The sequence below is a fragment of the Perca flavescens genome, chromosome 5 (genome assembly GCF_004354835.1).
Source record: "Perca flavescens isolate YP-PL-M2 chromosome 5, PFLA_1.0, whole genome shotgun sequence".
NCBI lineage: Eukaryota > Metazoa > Chordata > Actinopteri > Perciformes > Percidae > Perca > Perca flavescens.
Genome location: NC_041335.1, coordinates 26150563 through 26172906, shown reverse-complemented (window position 1 = coordinate 26172906; position 22344 = coordinate 26150563). Strand labels below are relative to the sequence as shown.

Genomic DNA, 22344 nt, shown 5'->3' with positions numbered 1-22344 from the left:
ATACTGTTATTGCTACTTTTACTTACCTTTGCTAACTTCTACCACCAAGGCTAATATGTTTGTTTTTTTTAAGTTATTTTTCCGAAAAGACGTCAGTTAAATGTAGTAGTAAATAGGTTAATCATTGAAATTATGCAAGAGAGATGTGCAACCCGAAGTGAACACGGAACGAAAGGCTGACGTTAGCTCACTTGTGTTGTCGGAATTTAACAGTGTGACATCCAGCGGAAGTACACGAGCGCTAGCAGGGTTAGTTGTGTGCAATTTCACAGGTGATTCATCATTTATAATAAGCAAAAATGTCTTCAGTTGACTATTTGAGAGAGTTTGTCATCGAGCGACTAACTGCTGCTGCTGAAGAAATATTCGGAGTTTTCGAAAAAACTATCGTCGAGTACGAGGAAGAGATCGACCGTCAGCGCAGACTGCTGGATGTCGTTTGGAAACCTGAAATAAAGTTACTCCGGATAGGTGTGTAAAACATTAATGATCTTACAAAAAACTAAATGAAATATATAACTCATATCGGATCCTAATGGTTTATACTTATATTATTATACTATATAACGTTACTACTTTTTCTTCAGGTTGTCCATCATCTCAGTGTTATCCTATTCCTATTATTCTCTGTGCCTCCAGAGCTCCCACAGCATCATGTCTCTAAGGAGGAGGAGGAGGAGGTTCCCGCTGAGCAGCAGCTCTGTATTCAGGAGAGGAGCTCCAGTCTGGACCAAGAGGAGCCGGAGCCTCCACAGATTAAAGAGGAACAGGAGGAACTCTGCACCAGTCAGGAGGAAGAGCAGCTTGAACTGAAGCAGGAGACTGATGCCTTCGTGTTGACTCCTACCTATGAGGAAAGTGACCACAGTGAACCGGAGCCAAACACAGACCACCAGCTCTTCTCTCACACCTCTCATGTAGCTGAAAGCCAAGATCAGAAAGGGGGTGAGCATGGAGACTCTGGATCAACTATAAATACAGAACAAGGTAACAGTGTAAACGCCTGTAACCTGTCAACGATTCACTGTAACACTCACACAAGTACAAAGGCTTTCAAATGTGACACATGTGGGAAAGCTTTTAAATATAAGTCAGATTTTCAAAGACACCGGATGATACACACAGATAAGAAGCCATATTCATGCAACACCTGTGGGAAAACTTTTATCCGGGCATCATCCTTGAACGCTCATGTGAGAGTTCATACAGGTGAGAAGCCATATTCTTGCAATGTGTGTGGCAAAAGATTTAGTCAGACATCAACACTGAACACTCATAAAAGAATCCATACTGGTGAGAAGGCATATTCATGCAACACGTGTGGGAAAAGATTCGTTCACGTATCAATATTGAATGCTCATCAAAGAGTCCATACAGGTGAGAAGCCCTATCCGTGCATCACCTGTGGGAAAAGATTCAGTCGGACATCAACATTGAACACTCACTTAATAGTCCATACAGATGAGAAGCCGTATTCATGCAACACGTGTGGGAAAAGATTCAGTCGGACGAAACTACTGAACTCTCATTTAAGAGTCCATACCGGTGAGAAACCATATTCTTGCAAAATGTGTGGGGAAAGATTCAGTTGGACATCACAATTGAAGAGACATATAGTAACCCATTCAGGTGAGAAGCCATAACAGCAACACCTGTAGGGAAATATTCAAAGCAATGTTTGAATTGGAAAGGCATGAAAGAGTGCATAGACAAATTGCTTTCTTTCTGAACCCGAATGAGGAACCACTTGTGTGCAAGACTTGTGGGAAAAGATTTAGCTTGAGATCACCATTGAAGGCCCATATAACAATGAGAAGCCATAACGGCAACACCTGTGGGGAAAATAGTCTTTGGATTGTTTGAATAAGTAGTAGTTTTCTATTTGTACCGACACAAGTGAGTGACCACATGAATGCAGCACTTGAAAGGTTTTTCTCAAATCTCCTACCAGACACAACAATCCATAAACAGGACAAACCATCAACCCCTCTGGACGAGCATTCATCCACTTACTGTAAATGAATACACCTTTGTAATAGCAAGATTTCTGTTTTTGTATATAAAGCATTTCTTATAAAGAAGAGGTCCCCATATCTTATTGTAATGAGGTAGTGCATCGTCAGCAGTGTCACATTTTGTTAAACTAACCTGCTTTTTCCCTTCATGTTACTGTATCAATCATATTTCTGATATTTGTGAAACAATTGCATAATTGCATAGATAATTGCATTTGTTGCATAGTGAGTGCCTAATTCCTTTTACATTTTTTACCTGTTAAATGTATTTTCTTTTTTACAATTTTTGCACACTTTCTCAGTCACATAAGTTGACTTTGAACTCTGATGTTAAGGCTGAGAAATACTACCATCTACTGGTGTTGGGTCACTTATGTTTTTTGTCTGCAACATCAGATTTACTTTTATATTTTTGTGTATATTGTAATTGCATCAACTCGATATGGTTTTTGTTATTTGGGATATTTTGAGGTGACACAAATACAAATTGTAGATTATAACAGTGTTGTCATTGAATCAGCCTAAATAATGAATACAATGATCAGTGCCTCATGTACAGTATGTATTCTAATGACAAAGCTTGGTTTGGCGATGATGTCAAAATACCAGATTCAAACGGAAGTCTAAACCCATAAGCACTGTTTATAAAAGCTGCAGATGGGTGTAACTGTCATCGCAAATAAAAGTAGTCAAAAAAAAAAAAAAAAGTTCTCTTCAGAGGGTTAAGTTATAACATGCATGAGGTGTTTTAATGTTGCAGCTCACAAACTGTAGGTTAAGTTAAAGTTTGATTTGATACAGTTGGTTTGATCAGTGGAGCTTCCTCATATTGAACAAACACGTATGCAGTGGTTTAATGTAACTACATGTACTCTGTATTTATGTATAACATTAATTGTCCTCAGGTGGCCAAGATTGCATGTACATTCCGCAAAATAAAAATCAATTTTGAGGTGTTCTTCTGTTACTTTACTTTTGTTACATATAGTTATTCTTTAGTAAACTGTAGTTTCTACATTTTACCGGCAGTTATTTTACTTTGAGGCCACTACTATTTACTTGACAGCTATAGTTACTTTGCTGACTAAGATTTAACAATTACTAGTGCAGTGCCTATTCAAGAAAGTGCCTGTTTGGAACGGGCCAACTGCCAGAACCACTGTACCCCAAAATAAGTTACAGAAGGAGCCCAAAGCACTTAGAATGCCACTCAACTGCTAAATAGTAAATCAGTAGTATACATGTATACTACTGATTTACCATTTAGTTCTACTTCGGAGGAAAACATTGTACTACTACATTTACCTGACAGAGAACGTTACAGATTCAGAGTCTATCAAGAAATATCACGCTTAAAATATGATGCATTAATTAACAGTTTTTGGTGGATAATCACTTTTTGGCACAACACCGGTAGCCCACTGCAAAGACATGCTTGAAGGAGAGCTTTGATGCCCCGCCCCCGCAGCTGCACACCAGGGGCGGAGCCAGACGATATAAACATTCGGGGCTTAGCCCAAACCTAGGGGGGTCCGGGGGCTTGCTCCCCTGGTGGAGATTTTTTTCCCAATTACGTCAGCTAAATGCACTATTTTTCAGGCTGTTATAGATAATAGAATGCATAAGGATGCAAAGGAATAGGAGTGTTTCATTAATATTATTATTATTAGTGTTTTTGTTGTTGTTAATAATAATTGCTCAGATTTACACAACAAAAGATTTGACACATGGCACTGACAATTCAACCAAATACAAAGTATTTATTCAATTTCTGCATGGTGACTTATGATGTGGTGGGGTAGGGGGGTCCTCCCCCAGAATATTTTGAGCATTAAACTCTTCATTTCCTGCATTCTGGTGAATTTGTATGCACCTATTTATACCTTTTTCTGAATAAATTGATGCTGGAAATCTTTATGTAAAAAGGTAAACATAGATTATAATCCAAATATAAAAACATAATGGAATATATGGAAGTAAGGCTCTCAGGCATTCTGTATTGCTTTCATCTATTTATTCTCCTGTAGATCAGCTTTTCTAATTATATCTGAGTCAGCACACATGTAGCATAGAGGCATCATTTACTCTTCCCTTTTCTCTTGCATCTTTTGTTGAGGAAGTAACCTCCTTAAATGTGCATATGACAATTATTCACGTCCATGATAAATTAATTCATTTTAATAAATTAATAAACCCCTGGACTGTAATATTTCCATTTTGTTTGAGCAAGATTTCTGGTCATGTCCAAAACTTTGTGCACATTCACAATATATCTGTGTTATCTGAGTTTTGGAGGACTTGTGATATTTTGAGAAAAATAAAGTTATAGGCTAATAGTCAATATATCAGCCTGCTGATACGGTAGATCTCAGACCTTCTGACAGACACAGAGCCCAGTTTGGGTCTCTGAATGAGTGAATATTTAGGAAAGTGTCTGTACGCTGCTCTTTGCTTTTTGTCATTGGTTGTTGCGTTAAATCTTATTAGCTATTGTGTAGCCCCTTTCTTTTTTTTGATTGGCTGAAAAGTGGCAGGCTCGACTAACAACCTTATATATATATATATATATATATATATCAATGCTAACAACTCCAGGGGAGACGCGCTTGATTCCTGCCGGTTCCATAGTGAGAGCAGCGCGCCAGAGACATTTTGGGCGCTGCAGCATATTCAATTTATAATAAATAGTTTTTCCACGTGAGAAATACAATGTGTGGCGGAAGTACGTGACAAAAGACCGAAATGAGTGACTGTCACGCACACTCAATTCGTGACACTTGAGAGCCTGCAGTCACTTGACTCAAAGTGTTACAACAGCGGATTCACAAACCTGCACCACTTGTCCGCGGTTCGTCTGACGCTGCTTCTGAATCACTCTCCGGCCGGTGAGGTTTTGACAAAACATTTGGGGCTTAAGCCCAATTAGCCCCCCGCTCCGCCGATGCTGCACACAGGTGGCTGTTTTTTTTTCTTCTCTTTTTCTCAACCTTTTTTGTGCGGTTGTTTAGTTTTATTCTCAGTTTATTAATATCCAATATACAATGCTGTGCAAACTGTTCCAAATTACAAATGGCAAGTTAATTGGGTACCCAGGCAGCCAAGTGTGAAGCAGATTGGATGAATAGTTGTTGAGATATTTGAAAGACAACGGACACACAAACAGCTGTTAATACTACATACATACAGAGGTTCCTCGATTTATAGTTAGATGCACTTAGTGAGCTTATTAAATAAGATGCCGTGTTAAACTATCCATCCTGTTGAAGGTGAAGCAGGTAAAAAAGTGGAATGGCTGCACCTCGACTGCAATGCATGCACTATGCAATACCAGAACATTTATCATTTCTCCTTACTCTGAAAAGAAAGCAAAACCATTTTTTTTTTAAAAAGATAGCAAGCAGATTTACACAACTTTTATAGAAAGAATAGGCTACACACCTTGGTTTCCTCCAGATATGTTGCTGTGTGAGCCAGGATAGAAAAGATAAGATAGACTTTATTAATCCCAAACTAGGGAAATTCCCTTGTTACAGAACAAAAAGGAATATGATACTACTGTCATTTTAAAGAAAAAAATGTAGCCATGCCAGCAAATTAGGAACGGAAAATTTATATAAATCCAATATCTCTGTTCTGTTATTGCAATTATTAAAATAATGAAATTGTCCACGCCTATCCTGTGTATCTTGATTTTAGGTTTCCAAACAATATCCAACAGTCTGCGCTGATGATCAATCACTCCCAGTACTCCATTTTTTTTAATTTTTTTTTTACACTCCAAATATTTCTTCAGCAGCAGCAGTAAATCACAATAAATCACATAATTATATATTTAAATGTTTTGGGTTCAAATTTGGTGAAGAATTACCGAATACTGCTTACAAGTTAATCATTATTTAGTTGTTACCTGTCCATCAAACTGTATCTAGATCAGCCTATAACTGTTGCACACTGACAAAAAACACAGGATGCTGGTCTTTTGAAAAATAAACATTTATTGTATTTTGGCAAATGCTCTTTCCCACAAGAGAATCATTAATCCATATCACATCATCAGTAGCTATGACAGCCACTACTGTGCACTCACTGTGAAACAAAGATTCCAGAGATATAGACTGATTTTCCAGTCCAACTGGGACTGGCAACAGTCCAGTTGCAGAACTATTTGTGTTGGCGAAAGACAAAATAAACTATTAAATAAACAAGCAAATCATAATTTGTTGTCACATATTTAACAGCTGTTAAATAATACATAAATCTACATTTTCCTGCAGATTATGCAAAGTTACGACTTATCACCAGGCCCGGGCTCTTCTTGTAATTATTAAAATAATTAAATTTTGTGTAATAAATGTCCTGTGTAACTTGACTTTAGGTTTCCAAACAATATCCAACAGTCTGTGTTGACGATTAATCAATCTATACCACAAGTCCCCTCTGAGTCAGGACACAGGGCTAAATGTAGTGACCTTAAATGTGCAATATTTGCCTGTAAAATGTTGTAAACTATATGTAGCATAAAATGAAAGTGATTAAATACCTCAAAACGTCTTTTTTTTTATTTGAAGTGGTTTAAGATGTCCTACCCGTGTGTAATTTATATTAAATCTTGTTCATCTGAAGACAATCAATGTTACAAAGTAGATAAATAGAGTACTTGAATTAATGTAGTCACATTCCTCCACTGCATACTGTACATATTTGTTCAATATAAGTATAATCTCCACTAATCAAACTTTTATTCTATTCTATTTTTGTGTAGGCCCCTCTTATTATTTATTGTATACGTTGCTGTATTTATTTCTGCTGTTTCTGTTGTACTGCTGCAACAACCGAATTTCCTCGCTGATCAAAATATTTAATTTGCATGTTTACATTTTTAATGCGGGTATTTTTTTATCAATGGGCGCTACTTTCTTTCTTTCTTATCTGCGTTAAGTTATTTCACTCCTGCTAACATGTTTTTATGGTATTCTGCGAAATAGCTCAAAAAGACATCAGTTAAATGTAGTAGAAAATAACCCAAACTTTTTACAGATCAATTTACAGATATGGTAAAATCCTACGTGAAAGGGGAACGAAAAACAACTCACTTCCACTACGGGAACTTAACAGTGTAACACCTCCAGCGGAAGTAAACAACACGAACGCTGGTAGCGTTAGTTAGTCGTTGCGCAAATAATTGTATTACTTTGTAAATTAGCAACAATGTCTTCGGTTCAGTATCTGAGAGAGTTTGTCATCGAGCGACTAACTGCTGCTGCTGAAGAAATATTCGGAGTTTTCGAAAAAACTATCGTCGAGTACGAGGAAGAGATCGACCGTCAGCGCAGACTGCTGGATGTCGTTTGGAAACCTGAAATAAAGTTACTCCGGATAGGTGTGTAAAACTTAATTTTTAAATAACACTTAACAGAGAAACATTGGTACAAACTTGTTTGCATGTCTGCATTTTCTTTTCGTTATCGTCTCAGTAGTATAATCCGATTCCTTATGTTCTCTGTGCCTCCAGAGCTCCCACAGCAACATGTGTGTAAGGAGGAGGAGGAGGAGGAGGAGGAGGAAGAGGAGGTTCCCGCTGAGCAGCAGCTCTGTATTCAGGAGAGGAGCTCCAGTCTGGACCAAGAGGAGCCGGAGCCTCCACAGATTAAAGAGGAACAGGAGGAACTCTGCACCAGTCAGGAGGAAGAGCAGCTTGAACTGAAGCAGGAGACTGATGCCTTCATGTTGACTCCTACCTATGAGGAAAGTGACCACAGTGAACCGGAGCCAAACACTGACCACCAGCTCTTCTCTCACAACTCTTATGATGCTGAGAGCCAAGATCAGAAAGGAGGCGAGCATGGAGACTCTGGAAATGCAGAGCCAGAACAACAGAATCAGCATCACAAAAGCAACTTGTTAGAGATCCACTGTAATACTCGCACAGGCAAAAAGTATTTCAAATGTGAAACATGTGGAAAAGATTTTAAGTATAGGTCACTATTGCAGAGACACCTGAGCATCCACACAGGTGAGAAGCCATATTCTTGCAAAACATGTGGGAAAGATTTCAAACTTAGCAGTGCCTTGACAGTCCACATGAGAATGCACACGGGGGAAAAGCCGTACTTTTGCAAGACCTGCGGGATAAGATTCTCTGCCATGCCAGCATTGAGAAGGCACATGACAATCCACACAGGTGAGAAGCGATATACGTGTGAAACATGTGGGAAAGATTTTCGACTTGGCAGTGTCTTGAAAGTCCACATGAGAACCCACACAGGTGAGAAGCCGCACCTTTGCAAGACCTGCGGGAAAGGATTCTGTGACCTTTCAACGTTGATAAAGCATAAGAGAATCCACACAGGTGAGAAACCGTATACCTGTAATACATGTGGGAAAGATTTCCGACGTAACAATGAATTGGTGGTCCACATCAGAACCCATGCGGGGGAGAAGCCGTACCTTTGCAAGACCTGCGGGAAACGATTCTGTGACATTAAAGCATTGAGAAGGCATACGGGAATCCACACAGGTGAGAAGCCTTATAGCTGCAAAACCTGCGGGAAAGATTTCAGACGCAACGATGAATTGATAGTACACATGAGAATCCACACCGGTGAGAAGCCATATGTTTGCAAAACATGTGGTCGAGCTTTTAGACAGAGAGGTGATTTGACAGTCCACACAAGAACCCACACAGGTGAGACGCCTTATACTTGTAAAACATGTGGAAAAGGTTACAGATGCAAAAGTGGCTTGTTGGTCCACACGAGAAGAGCCCACGCTGGTGAGAAGCCTTATCTTTGCTAAAGCTTTGAGGAAAAATCTTTGGAATGTTTCAATTTGGGGGAGGCATGTAGGAGAGCATACAGACAAGTAGTGTTCTACTTGAACCCACACAAGCGAGGAGCCACGTGAATGCAGCACTAGTGGAAAATGATTTTTGTCAAATTACGCTCTTGAAATTCAGTGTACACAGGAGAAACCATCAAGCTAATACTCCTGTGGAGATGTGTTCAAGAAATGAATGTAATACACGTTTGCAGTAGCTACATTTTTATAATTGAATGTGAAACACATTATTAAAGATGAGATGTCAATATATTAGTGTAAAGTTTCCCTTTATATGACTGTTTTGCTTATATTTCTGTTAGCAACAGTATTTCTTTGAAACAATCATAATCTTCCAAATCATGAAAAATGTTTCACAGTGAGTTCACAGTAGTGACTGATAAAGTAATGGTTTGGTTATGTTGGTTGTTGCTTTTTCCAAATATCTATTAACCATCACTTTTAGTAAGGACTTACAATCCATACCTCAAGTAGTATTGATAGTTCTTTATGATGCCTCCTACATATTTTTGAAAGAAGTCAGTTTTTACATTTGAAAGTGGCTAACATCACTGTTTTAAAATATATAAGAAATGCTATTAAATGTGAACGGGCCTTTTTGATATTTGTATACACTACCTCAGTTATGTGTCAAACAAACGTTTTCTTTTTGCATTGCAGTTTCTGCGGGTTCAATTCCGACCTTTGCTGCATGTCGTTACACCTCTCTTTCATCTTTCCTGTCCTAAACTGTTCTATCAATAAAGGCCTGAAAATGCCAAAAAAATAATCAAAAAAAAAAGTGGCCAGTTTCATTTACACTTTCGTAACTTGTAACATCCAGTGACGTTTAACAAATTGGATTAAACAACTATTGTGACAAATTGTGAATTGTTGATCCATATGCATATTTAGTGATACATACAGTACATATACACACTCTAAATATTGTTTACTAGTATTTGAGCACTGCAAAAATATAGAAATCAGTGGTACTTAATTTCTCATTATGCATATTACATTATTTTATTATTACATGTACAAATACTGTCTTCAGACATGTATATATTACTTTCTTTTTTATTTTCTTGTGTTTATATGTCTTAGCCCTATAATTATTGTCTTAGATTCTTATTTTGCTTTTACTTCTGATTTTCTTTTTTTTAAATACATATTTAATGAGCATTGTTGGAAGGACTCCAAGATCCAAGATTTTCATTGCCAGAGATGCTTTTTGTAATTGTTCTAGCTTACACGTGAAAATGGATAAACAACCTGAAACTTTTGTTATACTTGGAAAATTAACATTTTTCAAGAATCGGGTCATTAAGTAACATTCAGTAAAGTTGTTTTTTCTTGAATACAAAAAAGATGACACGTGACAATATGGTAGATAGCATACTGTTTTATACTTATATTTTTTCCTAGGATGTCGAAGGCATGACCCGCCCTACTCTTCTTCTGATTAGCTAGTACACTGTTGCCTTCTTTTGTTGGGTTGGTTAGGTTTAAGCAAAAGGAGTAGGATTCGTTAGGGTTTAGGTAAAGGCAACGAGTAATAGCCAATCAGAGGCAGAGTAGGGCGGGACGTTTCTTTGCCCTCCTAGGAACCATAGACAGCAAACAGTAGAGTGGTATGAGCAAATAGGGCTTGTTTGCGGAAGTAAATAGAAAACTGAGAACGCACGTTCAGTTCAGCTCAAAAAAAGTTTTACCAAGTTTTAGTGAGGAAAAAGTCTCTCAATTTTTAATCCAACAATGTATTCAGTCCAAAGTATGAGACGGTTTGTCTGTGATCGACTCACTGCGGCTGCTCAAGAAATATTGGGAGCCTTTGAAAATAAAGTAGAAGGTTACGAGGCAGAAATCGCTCGTCAACGCAGACTGTTGGATGCCGTTTTGACACCCGAGATAAAGTTACACCGGACAGGTTTGGAAAACTATGTTCAAATGTAACAGTTATGTGTTAAACAGCCGAAGGTATCGGTCTAGTCACATTGTATATTTAGCTAGCTAGTTATGTCAAGCCCCAGCGGACAGACCAGTTTGACATGCGGATAGTTTCGAAAGAATAACTAAACGTTACAGTAGCACGTCACTGAGATAGCTACTACATGTGTCCTAATTGTTAGGCTACACTTACATAATGTGCCTATCTTTAACCAAATATGACCACAATACACGTTACCCTGACCCATGATACCATATTAACAGTTAAATGCGGAAGTCGCTTCGTGCACTTTGATATCCTCCCATAGACCGTATATAAGTATCCTCCACGGTGATACTCAATACTGTATTTAAATAAAGTTTTGAGGTATATATTAACGTTACTTAAGTATGCATTATTGCTAGGCCTAGACTTATGCTTATCTACTAATCCACAGTTCACCCAAAAGTTGGGATTTAATAACTACCAAACTGTATTTTGCTCCACCTGAGCCAGCTCCAACAGTAAAATGGTAATTATGGTATTGATACATCAGTATTACAATCTAATAATGTCATATTATATATTACTCACAGGGGTCATTTTCTACTACAGAACAGATAACGTTATGTTTATATGTTTACTTTTGATACTTAAAGTAGGCTACATTTGACTGATAATACTTCTCTATGTTTAGATGGATTTTGAATGCAGGACCCTTACTTGTATTGGAGTATTACTTGGCGATCTGACAAGTTAACAGTTGTTGAATTTAGGCATTATCTAGTTTTTAACATACTGATAAAGACTTAGTCTAAGTAAGTAGAAGGAAAGAGGAGCTATACTGAAGACTGTGTACCTTTTACTAACACTAATCAGTTTTTTTATTATTGACTATTCTGCCCACGATTTTCTCCATTAATCAGTTAATTAGCCTATTTATAATCAGATAATAGGAATAGTGACATCTTCTGGTGGACTCCATGAAGAATAACTGTGGCTATGGCCCCACCTAATGGAGATCCCAATAAATGAAAATTGTAAGTGCTTGTTTTGACAAGTTTAGAAAAAAAGGGAAAAAAGACTGGAGACTATCAGGCATTTTTACACAATATTTATTTTTATTTTTCTGTACTTACTTTTGTGGTATCTTAGAGTTATTTCACATCAAATGGGCACCAGGGAGAGCATGCAACAAACAGTCATGCCTAAGAACATTTACCTTATTACAGGACAAACCAGAATAAATGAATGAATCAACCCAACACAGTTATTACAAGATCTGACCCCCAAATGAGTACTTTAATATCTCATAGTTACAGGTTATGTAGACACAGACACGGAGCATTGGAGCTAGGGCTGTTGGAATGAATTCCAAAAGTCGAATATAATTAGAATAGTAAATCAATACTATTTGATGTTAGCTGCTTTACAGCTGTCAGGGTTAGCTTTGACTTCATATATTACCTTCTAACAGCTGTATTCTCAGTAACGTGACAATCTGCAAGAAACAGGTTTCTTATAAATCACTAAAATAGTAGTGACAGCACCGTTTGGCTTAGTTATCATCAAGGCTAACACTATTGTTACATAGTTTATGACAAATCGTTTCGGCTGTGCTTTCTAACATGATGTCATTGTGCTAACCGAGCAACATTAGCCTTTTAACAGAGCCGCTTCAATACACTTGTTAGATAATGTTTCATTACAGAGTTCTCTGTTGATTTGTGTTTGTCGCTTTGTGCGTGGTGGAAAATAATGGAAAATAATGTAAACAGAGAGCTGCGTGCCAGATATGCAATGCGCCATGACATAGATCCCCTTTCTTAATCACAACTGTTATATATGACATACATATGTACAACATTTCATCATTGTCCATTCCTTTGTCCTTCAGAGTTTTCACTGACACCTGTCCATAAGGTGGAGCAGGAGGACGTTCTCCTGATTCAGCAACGTTCCAGTTTGGTCCCACAAGATCCTCCACCGATTAAAGAAGAACATGAAGAAATGTGCATCAGTCGGGAACGACCACAGCTTTCACAACAACAGGAGACTGAAGCCTCTAAGTTAACTCCAACTTGTGAGGGAAGTGTCCACAGTGGCCAGTCTCAGCCTTTGGTCCCTGACCAAACGGAGAGTGCATCGAATAAAGACTCTCAATCCAGCACCACAAGCAAAAATGTATTATCTGGATCTGACAGGGAGAGTTCTCCAGCACCAGGCACTGACCACCAACAAGATCACATAACTTGTAACCATGGAAGTGCAACACCGACTAGACTTATTGAGTCGACACCGAATAACAAAAGCAATGACGAGAACACAACATCAGCTACAAGTACTGAGGAAGCATCAAATAGGAAACATAAGAAAGGGATGCCATCATCAAGTGGAAACAGGGAGCCAATGCTAAATAAGAAACATAATCATGAGAACACAACGTTAATCACAAGTACTGAGACAACACCAGAAAAGATTGGTGATGGGAACGCAAAATCCAATGGAGGTTCTGAGCCAACACCAAATAAGAAACCAGATAGTGGAAAAACAACATCAGCTAAAAGTACTGAGCCAACACCCCATAGTAAAGTTAACAATGAGAGCACAACATCAAATGAGCAACCAACATCAAAAGGAAATAGTGAGCCGACAATAAATAAGAAAAGCGAAGGTGGGAGACCACCCTCAACTGGAAGTGTTGAGCCAACACCCAATAAGAAGACATCACCTACAGATGTTGCACCAACACCCCATAAGAAATGTAACGATAAGACCACAACATCAACTAGAGGCAGTGAGCCAACACCAACTACGAAAAGCAAAGATGGGAGACCAACCTCACCTGGAAGTGTTGAGCCAACATCAAGTAAGAAAAGTAACAATGAGAAGACAACATTAGGTAAAAATACTGAACCAACACCAAATAGGAAATGTAACGATAAGACTACAACATTAACTAGAGACACAGAGCTAACACCAAATGAACAATGTATTGATGAGGACATGACCTTAAATGAAGATACTGAGCTAATACCAAATGAGGAATGTGATGATGATGATGACCCAACATCAAAGAGAAACTGTGAACCAGCACCAAATAAGAGAAGCAAAGATGGGAGACCAACCTCACCTGGAAGTGTTGAGCCATCACCAAGTAAGAAATCTAACAATGAGAAGACATCAGCTAAAAGAACTGATCCAACAGCAAATAGGAAACCCGATGATGGGAAAGCAACATCGACTTCAAGTACTAAACCAGCACCAAATAAGAGAAGCAAAGATGGGAAACCAACCTCACCTGGAAGTGTTCAGACAGCACCCAGTAAAAAAAGTAACAATGAGAAGACATTAGCTGAAAATACTGAACCGACACCAAAAAAGAAATGTAATGATAAGACCACATCGTCAACTAGAGGCACAGAGCTAACACCAAATGAACAATGTAATGATGAGGACCCAACATCAAAGGGAAATAATGAGCCAAGACCAAATAAGGAAAGCAAAGATGGGAGACCAACCTCACCTGGAAGTGTTGAGCCATCACCAAGTAAGAAATCTAACAAGACAGCATCAGCTAAAAGTGCTGATCCAACGCCAAATAAGAAAGGTAATAACAAGACCACAGCGTCAGCCAGAGGCACAGAGTTAACACCAAACAAGAAACCTAACAATGGAAAAACAATGTCTACAAGAAGCATGGAGTCCTCACCACGTAAGAGACAGAACGATGGGAGCACGACATTGGCTACAAGTGCTGAAACTGCACCAAATAAGAAACCTACCGATGGTAGCACAGCATCAAATGGAAGTACTGACCAAACATCCAAAAAAAGACACAAGAATGAGAAGACAACATCAGCTAGAAGCACAGAGCGAACACAAAGTGAGAAAAGTAACACTGAGAGCACAGCATCAAGTGGAGGCACTGACCCACCACCAAATAAGAAACATAGGAAGGCATCAGGCGGTACCCAGGATGACGATAACCCTTTCAAGTGCGACCGGTGCGGTAAAGTGACGACCAATTTCAAAAACTACAAGTTTCATATGAAATCCCACACTGTTGAAAAGAAATACAAATGTGACACTTGCGGGTTAATGTTCAGGGAGAGTTGGGATTTGAACAAACATACGATAGTTCACTCTGCTGAGAAGCCTTTCAAATGCAAGGTTTGCGGGAATGGATTTAACCGCCGTTATAATCTCGACCTGCATCTCCGCGTTCACTCTGGGGAAAAGCCGTACAAATGCAACACCTGTGACAAAAGCTTCAGCGCATTAGTGAATATGAAGAAGCACATGAGAATTCACACAGGTGAGAAGCCTTACACCTGCAGCGACTGCGGGAAAGAGTTTGCAGATTCGTCGTCTTTCAAAAATCATCAGCGGGTGCACACGGGGGAAAAGCCCTTCAAGTGTTCCTTTTGCAAGAGAAGATTTGCGACCAGGACGACTTTGAGAAGGCACACCAGAACACACACAGGCGAAAAGCCCTACACGTGCGATGTGTGTCACAGAGCATTTAGTTATAGAACGGACCTGAAAGGACACATGAGGACACATACTGGGGAGAAGCCTTACAAATGCAGTACTTGTGAAGAGAAGTTCTCCACTTGGACAAAACTCAACAAACACAAGAATGTACACACAAGTGATGCACAAAGCTCCACTGCTGAAAAGCCTGTGTGCATTTGATATACCATGCTTATGATAAAAGTTGATGAATTGCACTACAAGTAATAGTGCACTATCAAGTAGAGTTGCTACTGCTATTTTGACATTTTATGTTAAAGAGCACCCCACTGATTTACGATTGCACATAACTGTCGTACTCATAGTTGACCGTTAAAAAGAAAAAATTATATATATATACTGTATATACTCAGCAACAAAAGAAACATACTGTCACTTTCAAGTGCTTTTATATTATAAGCAAACTTAACATATGCAAATATTTGCATGAACATTAAAAGATTTAACAACTAAGACATAAACTGAACAATTTTCACAGACGTCACTAACAGAAATGGAATAATCTGTCCCTGAACAAAGGGGGGGGGGTAAAAATCAAAAGTAGCCCTCAGTATCTGGTGTGGCCACCAGCTGCATTAAGTACTGCAGTGCATCTCCTCCTCATGTACTGCACCAGACTGACTGGCCAGTTCTTGCGGTTGTTTTTGCCATCCTGTAGGTGTGATATTCGGATGTACTGATGCAGGTGTTGTTACACGTGGTCTGCCACTGCGAGGACGATCAGCTGTGCTTCCTGTCTCTCTGTAGCGCTGTCTTAGGCATCTCACAGTAGGGACATTGCAATGTATTGCCCTGGCCACATCTGCTGTCATCATGCCTCCTTGCACCATGCCTCCTTGCACAATGCCTCCTTGCACCATGCCCAAGGCACGCTCACGCAGATTAGCATGGATCCTGGGCATCTTTCTTTTGGTGTTTTTCAGAGTCAGTAGAAAGGTCTCTTTACTTTCCTAATTTTCTTTTAACTGTGACCTTAATTGCCTACCGCCCTTAAGCTGTTATTGTCTTTTCGACCGTTCAACAGGTGCATGTTCATTAATTGTTTATGGTTCATTGAACAAGCATGGAAAACATTGTTTAAACCCTTTACAATTTACAAAGTTATTTAGATTTTTACAAAAGTATCTTTAAAATACAGTGTCCTGAAAAAGGGGCGTTTCTTTTTTTGCAGAGTTATATACGTATATAAAAATCGATGTAGCAGAACCAGAAATATTGTTTCAATATATACATTCTAGACAATCTGGCGCCTACATTATCCACAATGCAACACAATTGCAGTTGGGTCAACAGTTGCCTTGAGCCTTGAGCCACTAGCCTAAGTCGGAGATGAGGAATGGGCTACCTCACCCCCAGATTTTTTTGTAGAATTTTCTTTGTAGTCTTCAAAGCTTACTGATGCTGAGACAACATATCAGCTCCCTCTGGAGCCACAGAAGGCTTTGTCACGCCTCCCGCATTCACTAGGTGTTGCAGGTTCATCCTGTCATTCTTATATGTCTAAATAGAATATTACAACTTTTTCCACATGTGTATTTGTATTCCCCAAGACCTGTATACAGACTTTGTAAAGTCAGTGGAGTTCCCCTTTCATTTTTTTTTCTCATTTTTTTTCATTTTTATAACTCCTTTATTAACGCCTTTATTGTAAATAAAACCATAATGCCTTGTTTTTGCTGAGTTAAGTGTTTTAGCTCGGGTCTGACTGATGAAATACAATCCAGAAAGGTTGTTGAATAAATGATTTATGAGTTTGAAGTCTTATCCGGTGCCAAAACACTGTACAATCATTTTATTGACAATCATGACTGTTTTTTATACCTTTTTTGTTGATCTCGCATGTATTTGACTGGCCAACATGGTTCTTTGCGGGATAAAGTTGCAGTTGTGTTACAGCAAAGTTTGATTCAGCTTTATCTTTTTTTGAGTGGTCTCAATGAAATGACTGCTGGAAGTGCTAATGTCTGTCTGAATACAGCCTTATATCTGGCAGTCTGATGATAGTGAAAATGAATTCTGTATGTCACCGCGGTAACTTCGGAAGGCTTCATTTTAAGCAAATGCATGTTGTTGATTATGTTTTTCGGTGTCCAGTATTTAACAAAAGTCTGAATTGTGGGAATCTTGTTCAATCTTAATCCAATTTATCATTGTTTTAAGCAGAGTTCATATAATTGATTGTATTGGGAAAATGAGGAAAAGAAACATTTTGTCTTTGTTGTGTAAATGCCTTGACTTTTATGTACTTTAGCCTTTCATTTTTAAACTGCAGCCTACTTCTCTAGTCTACAGTACAGCACGCTTGTTCTGTAAAACTTACTAAGTGAATGTATTTGAAACGTTTTACTTTATCAATTTTTTAATACATTTAATAAATTGTAATTATTTTCCTTAAATGGTGTGTTTGTAAATTTGATGCTTGCAATTTACATTTGAGGCAGATACAGATATGATCTGCAAGTCACACATGTTTTTTCTTGAAGTTTCCTCTATCGTGCAGCACTACCTGCTTTAAGACTTGCTCTCTTTCAATTTTGGTTAACTTATCTCTGATGTAGCCTAAAGATAAATGAGAAGCAAGAGTGGCAGGAAATGAAGCGTTTCTGTTCAGATAACTTAAGTCACTGACTGACTGTTTGTCTGAGTTGCAGCCACATTGAAATTGCCAAAAGTCAAATTGTAATTTATTGAAAATGTCTGCAGTTGAGAGATTGAGAATTTTAATAAGTGATCGACTAAATGCTGCTGTGGAGGAAATTTTAAGAGTTTGTGAGCAGACTATGGTTGTGTACGAGGAGAAGCTTGACCGTCAACGTAGACTGCTGGATATCCTTTTGAAGCCTCGGATAAAGCTATGGAGGACAGGTCTGTAAGATCATTTTGCTATGGAACATTGATTTATGTATTAAGGTGTAACAAAAGAGGAAGAAAAAAGAACAAGTAACAGATGAGCCACGCCTCCCAGATACTGCTGTTCTTGCAGGCTCCTGGTCTTATTGTTATAGCACTACTGTCTTCTTTTTTTTTTAACCTTTAAGGCTACTTGCATGCTGACTTTTGCCATAAAATTTTAAATTGTAAATTAATGTTTTGTAAGGCAAAATGTTGCACAGTTATTTGTTTTGTCAATAAAAAATTGTTCAAATAGGCAGTGGTGGAAGAAGCATATTCATCTTTAACATAGGCCTCAGTAGTTAATCATACGTTTCTGTGTAAATGCATATGCACAGGTATGTATGTGAATATGTATTTTATGCTCTATTTGTGAGGCGTATATATACCGGTACGTACTGTCTCTTTAAAATAAAAAAAAATTTGATCACAAAAACATAGGCCTCAGTAAAAGTAGCAATACCGTTCAGTAAACACTAGGCTACAGATAAAAGTCCTACAAGATTTTACTTAAGTACAAAGGTATTAACAGCAAAGCCTAGTTGAAGTAGGCTAATTTTGGCCAGAATGTCCTTTCAGAGAGTTAGATTATCATAGGCTAAATTGTATTATTGGAATATTATTTAATATTACTGCTGGTGGAAGTCAGCATATTTTAACTAGCCTACTTTATATATAGGTTACTACTGCAGGGCATCTTAAAGTCCTGACCAAGGTCCCCATCTGGACCAAACAGCAAGTCAATCCGGACCCAAACCATAGGCTTACCTCCTGTTATGAACACCTTCTATCAGGGATCTTCAACAGGGGGTCCTCAGAGTCTATGCAGGGGGGGCTCCAAATTATTGGTAATTTTTGAAAGCTTTTTTCAAAAAATTAAACAACATATTAATAGCAAATGTAAATCCCCACTGATGACAGGGTTATTAGCCTGTAAAGTAGTCACTAAAATAGCCATCCACAGATACAGTTAATCCTAAGGATTCAATGTGCCACATGTATGTTTTAACATTAAAACATGATTTATAAAATCATGCCAACAATTATTAGGCTATTTTAAAAGCTTAGTATTCCATGCAAAATAAGTATGTATATAGGCTTTAGGCCGCCCTACACATTATTGTAGGACCAGTTTAATATGCAACTTCATTGTCTACAATATATGTAGTAGGCCTAAGGGGGTCCCTGCTACATCTCTCTTTCAGTTAAGGGGTCCTTGGCTTACAAAACGTTGAAGACCCTTGCCCTTATATAACGTAACGTTTTCTGTTTTTAGGCCTACATTTTCTACTCAATCAATAAAATTGTTAGTGACGTTTCATAGACAGTGGTGTAACGTAGTTGATCGAGACTCCTCGCCTCTACAGCTTGTTAGTCACTACAGAGTCAGGGCAATATGCCGTTTAAGCGTTCAGAAGTCTTTTCACGCTTTTCATAACTCCAAGCAGACAGCGTTTGCGCGTTCATGTGGTTACACCTACTCTGAGACACGCACAACTGTGTCCTCTTTTGCCCTGGTGACAGACTGCCAGGCTGGGGTTTTAGGGACGGGTTTGGGGAGGGCTTTTATTTTGTGTGGTGTGTAAAATGTTCTAAATAAATAACAAAATGTAAATAGGATAAACAGGTTTGGAGTGGACCTTTTATTTATTTTAATTTTTTTCCAACTGAAATAATATTTTGTTATTACAGAGAGAAAGAGAGTATAGGCTAATAAGAAAAGGTAGCCTACCTGTTTTTTTTCTACCATTAGGTAGCCTACAGGTATAAAGACGTGTTTTGATGCATGAATGACTTGCCCTCTGCAGCTTTATATTCTATTTTGATTTGTTAAGTAGACTAGAGAGTAGACTACTAGTGCTACCATACTGTTACAGTAGTTAAATACTGAGTCATATTTCATACGTAATAGCTGCTTTATAGTATATTTCTTATTAAAGCTAAACAGGATAGAAAACAATCTTTAATGATCCTTGTCTTGTCCCTTCAGAGCTCCCACAGCAACATGCCTCTAAGGAGAAGGAGGAGGAGGAGGAGGAGGAAGTTCTCGCTGACCAGCAGATCTGTAATCAGGAGAGGAACTCCAGTCTGCGCCAAGAGTCTCCACAGATCAAAGAGGAACAGGAGAAAGTCTGCACCAGTCAGGAAGGAAAGCAGCTGGTAGTGAAGCAGGAGGGAGATCAGCTGGTAGTGAAGCAGGAGAGAGATCAGATTCTGAAGCAGGAGGGAGATCAGCTGGTAGTGAAGCAGGAGGGAGATCAGATTCTGAAGCAGGAGGGAGATCAGCTGGTAGTGAAGCAGGAGGGAGATCAGCTGGTAGTGAAGCAGGAGGGAGATCAGATTCTGAAGCAGGAGAGCACAGCAGAGGAAAATCCTGTTGACAAAATCCGTATTGCATGGGTAAGATCAGAATCTGACAGGCCAAAGTCTGGAAAATCAAAACCGAAGAGTAACCGTCAGCTTCTCCCTGACACCTTCCATGTAGCTGGTAACCAAAATCCCAGGAGAAAAAAACATGGAAATGTAACACCAATGACAAATACTGCGCCAAAACCAAAAAAGAAATGTAATGCCGAGAACACATTCATTTCAAATATTGAGCTAAAACCAAAGAAATCTGTCAACACATCTCCAAATACTAAGCCTGAATCGAAGAAGAAGTCTGGGAACACATCATCAACTACACATTCTGTAAAACCAAAAGAGATCACTGGAAAAAAATCATCAACGACAAATACTAAGTCAAAACAAAAGAAGAAACACAAAGCAGAGAAAACATCATCAAATACAAATTATGAGCCAAAACCAAAGAAGAAAAATAAGGATGAGGATGCAAGATCAGCAACAAGTATTGAGCCAAAACCAAAGAAGAAATGTAACAATGGCCTTGCCACATTAACTACCAATTGTACACAAAAAACACAGGAGAAACATCATCATGGGAACACATCAGCTGATACTACTGAGCCCGAGCCAAACCCAAAAAACAAACCTTACAAGTGCAATGACTGCAGTAAACCCTTTTCTTACTTGAAAAACCTGAAAGTTCACATGAGGATCCACACTGGTGAAAGGCCTTTTGAATGCAGCTACTGTGAAAGGACCTTCATTCAGAATTCTACCTTGAAACGACACACGAAAACTCACACTGGAGAAAAGCCCTTCAAATGCAACTCATGTGGGAAAAGGTTCGCCCAGTTGACTGCTGTAACTACACACATGAGAACTCACACAGGTGAGAAGCCATTTGTTTGCAAAATCTGTGGAAAGAAATTCAGCTGCGGGGCTAATAGGATGAAGCACATGAGGATTCACACAGGTGAAAAGCCTTACACCTGCAGCGACTGCGGGAAGGAGTTTGCAGATTCCTCGGCGTTCAAAAATCACCTTCGAGTGCATACAGGAGAGAAGCCTTACAAATGCTCTTGGTGTAAGAACGCATTCACACACAGAGCGACTTTGAAAAAGCACATTAGAACCCACACAGGTGAAAAGCCATATAAGTGTAACACTTGTGGAAACTGTTTTTCTCAAAAAACAGCCTTGAAAACACACATTATGATCCATACAGGCGAAAGACCGTTCAAATGCAGCATCTGTGGAGTAGGATTCATAAACAGTTCAAAACGGGCAAATCACATGAATATTCATACAGTAATCTCACTGAGCAGCAGTTCTAAAAAGACATAACTGTACTTGACATGAAAAAATGTATCAAATTGTAATACATTTTTTGTTTTCTGTTTTTTATATTTTGATCTTGTAAAAGGTTTTTCCCCTCGTGGCCTTGTTTCTAAGCATAACCACAATGAACTTTGGCCTTAAACATAGTCTTGGAGTTTTTTTCCTTGGCTTTATAGAACACACAGCTTTTGAAATGGCTGTCTGACCCCTTGCACTTGCTTTAAAGGCCCGTGAACAACACATATCTGATACTGACACCTAAGAGTCGACTGGAAAGTGATGACATCACAACCATTGTGGAAATGGATATAGACATTGTGAGACCCAGAGTCAGCTGTTGTCTTGGTTGTAACTGGATTTTAAATCCCTCTCTATGATCAACAGGTTACAACAAATGTTACACTATTGGTGCCATCATGTGGTCCTTTATATATTTGCAGCATTAAATTGTAATATTTTTGAGTAGACGAT

The 22344-nt window shown here is 38.6% G+C and overlaps 4 protein-coding genes across 5 annotated transcripts; all 4 read left to right on the top strand.

Annotated features, from left to right (window-relative positions):
* The first annotated feature begins 170 nt into the window (after positions 1 to 170).
* LOC114555147 (zinc finger protein 239-like) lies at positions 171 to 2971 on the top strand. The gene is made up of 2 exons (XM_028577323.1): positions 171 to 471; positions 640 to 2971. Exons 1-2 carry the CDS (start codon positions 300 to 302, stop codon positions 1641 to 1643), a joined length of 1176 nt encoding a protein of 391 aa, XP_028433124.1. The 5' UTR covers positions 171 to 299; the 3' UTR covers positions 1644 to 2971.
* A 4151-nt stretch (positions 2972 to 7122) lies between these two features.
* LOC114555146 (zinc finger protein 664-like) lies at positions 7123 to 9667 on the top strand. Of its 2 annotated transcripts, XM_028577322.1 has the most exons (3): positions 7123 to 7395; positions 7528 to 8532; positions 9513 to 9667. In XM_028577322.1, exons 1-3 carry the CDS (start codon positions 7224 to 7226, stop codon positions 9578 to 9580), a joined length of 1245 nt encoding a protein of 414 aa, XP_028433123.1. In that variant the 5' UTR covers positions 7123 to 7223; the 3' UTR covers positions 9581 to 9667. The 2 variants fall into 2 exon arrangements, with proteins under 2 accessions (XP_028433123.1, XP_028433122.1); XM_028577321.1 differs by lacking the exon at positions 9513 to 9667 and having other exon boundaries at positions 7528 to 9454.
* Positions 9668 to 10462: 795 nt separating this feature from the next.
* LOC114555145 (zinc finger protein 37) lies at positions 10463 to 17693 on the top strand. Its single transcript, XM_028577319.1, has 2 exons — positions 10463 to 10761; positions 12659 to 17693. The coding sequence occupies exons 1-2, from the start codon at positions 10590 to 10592 to the stop codon at positions 15457 to 15459; spliced, it is 2973 nt and encodes a 990-aa protein (XP_028433120.1). The 5' UTR covers positions 10463 to 10589; the 3' UTR covers positions 15460 to 17693.
* Positions 17694 to 18077: 384 nt separating this feature from the next.
* On the top strand, positions 18078 to 21879 carry LOC114556249 (zinc finger protein 260-like). Its single transcript, XM_028579160.1, has 3 exons — positions 18078 to 18162; positions 20180 to 20677; positions 20957 to 21879. Exons 1-3 carry the CDS (start codon positions 18078 to 18080, stop codon positions 21877 to 21879), a joined length of 1506 nt encoding a protein of 501 aa, XP_028434961.1.
* The last annotated feature ends 465 nt before the right edge of the window (positions 21880 to 22344 follow it).

Coding starts and splice junctions, on each gene's coding strand:
- LOC114555145 (XM_028577319.1), top strand. CDS start 10,590: ATGTATTCAGTCCAAAGTATGAGACGGTTTGTCTGTGATCGACTCACT. Junction 10,762..12,658: donor GATAAAGTTACACCGGACAG/GTTTGGAAAACT, acceptor TTTGTCCTTCAG/AGTTTTCACTGACACCTGTC.
- LOC114556249 (XM_028579160.1), top strand. CDS start 18,078: ATGGTTGTGTACGAGGAGAAGCTTGACCGTCAACGTAGACTGCTGGAT. Junction 18,163..20,179: donor GATAAAGCTATGGAGGACAG/GTCTGTAAGATC, acceptor TTGTCCCTTCAG/AGCTCCCACAGCAACATGCC. Junction 20,678..20,956: donor TGACACCTTCCATGTAGCTG/GTAACCAAAATC, acceptor AGAAACACAAAG/CAGAGAAAACATCATCAAAT.
- LOC114555147 (XM_028577323.1), top strand. CDS start 300: ATGTCTTCAGTTGACTATTTGAGAGAGTTTGTCATCGAGCGACTAACT. Junction 472..639: donor AATAAAGTTACTCCGGATAG/GTGTGTAAAACA, acceptor CTGTGCCTCCAG/AGCTCCCACAGCATCATGTC.
- LOC114555146 (XM_028577321.1), top strand. CDS start 7,224: ATGTCTTCGGTTCAGTATCTGAGAGAGTTTGTCATCGAGCGACTAACT. Junction 7,396..7,527: donor AATAAAGTTACTCCGGATAG/GTGTGTAAAACT, acceptor CTGTGCCTCCAG/AGCTCCCACAGCAACATGTG.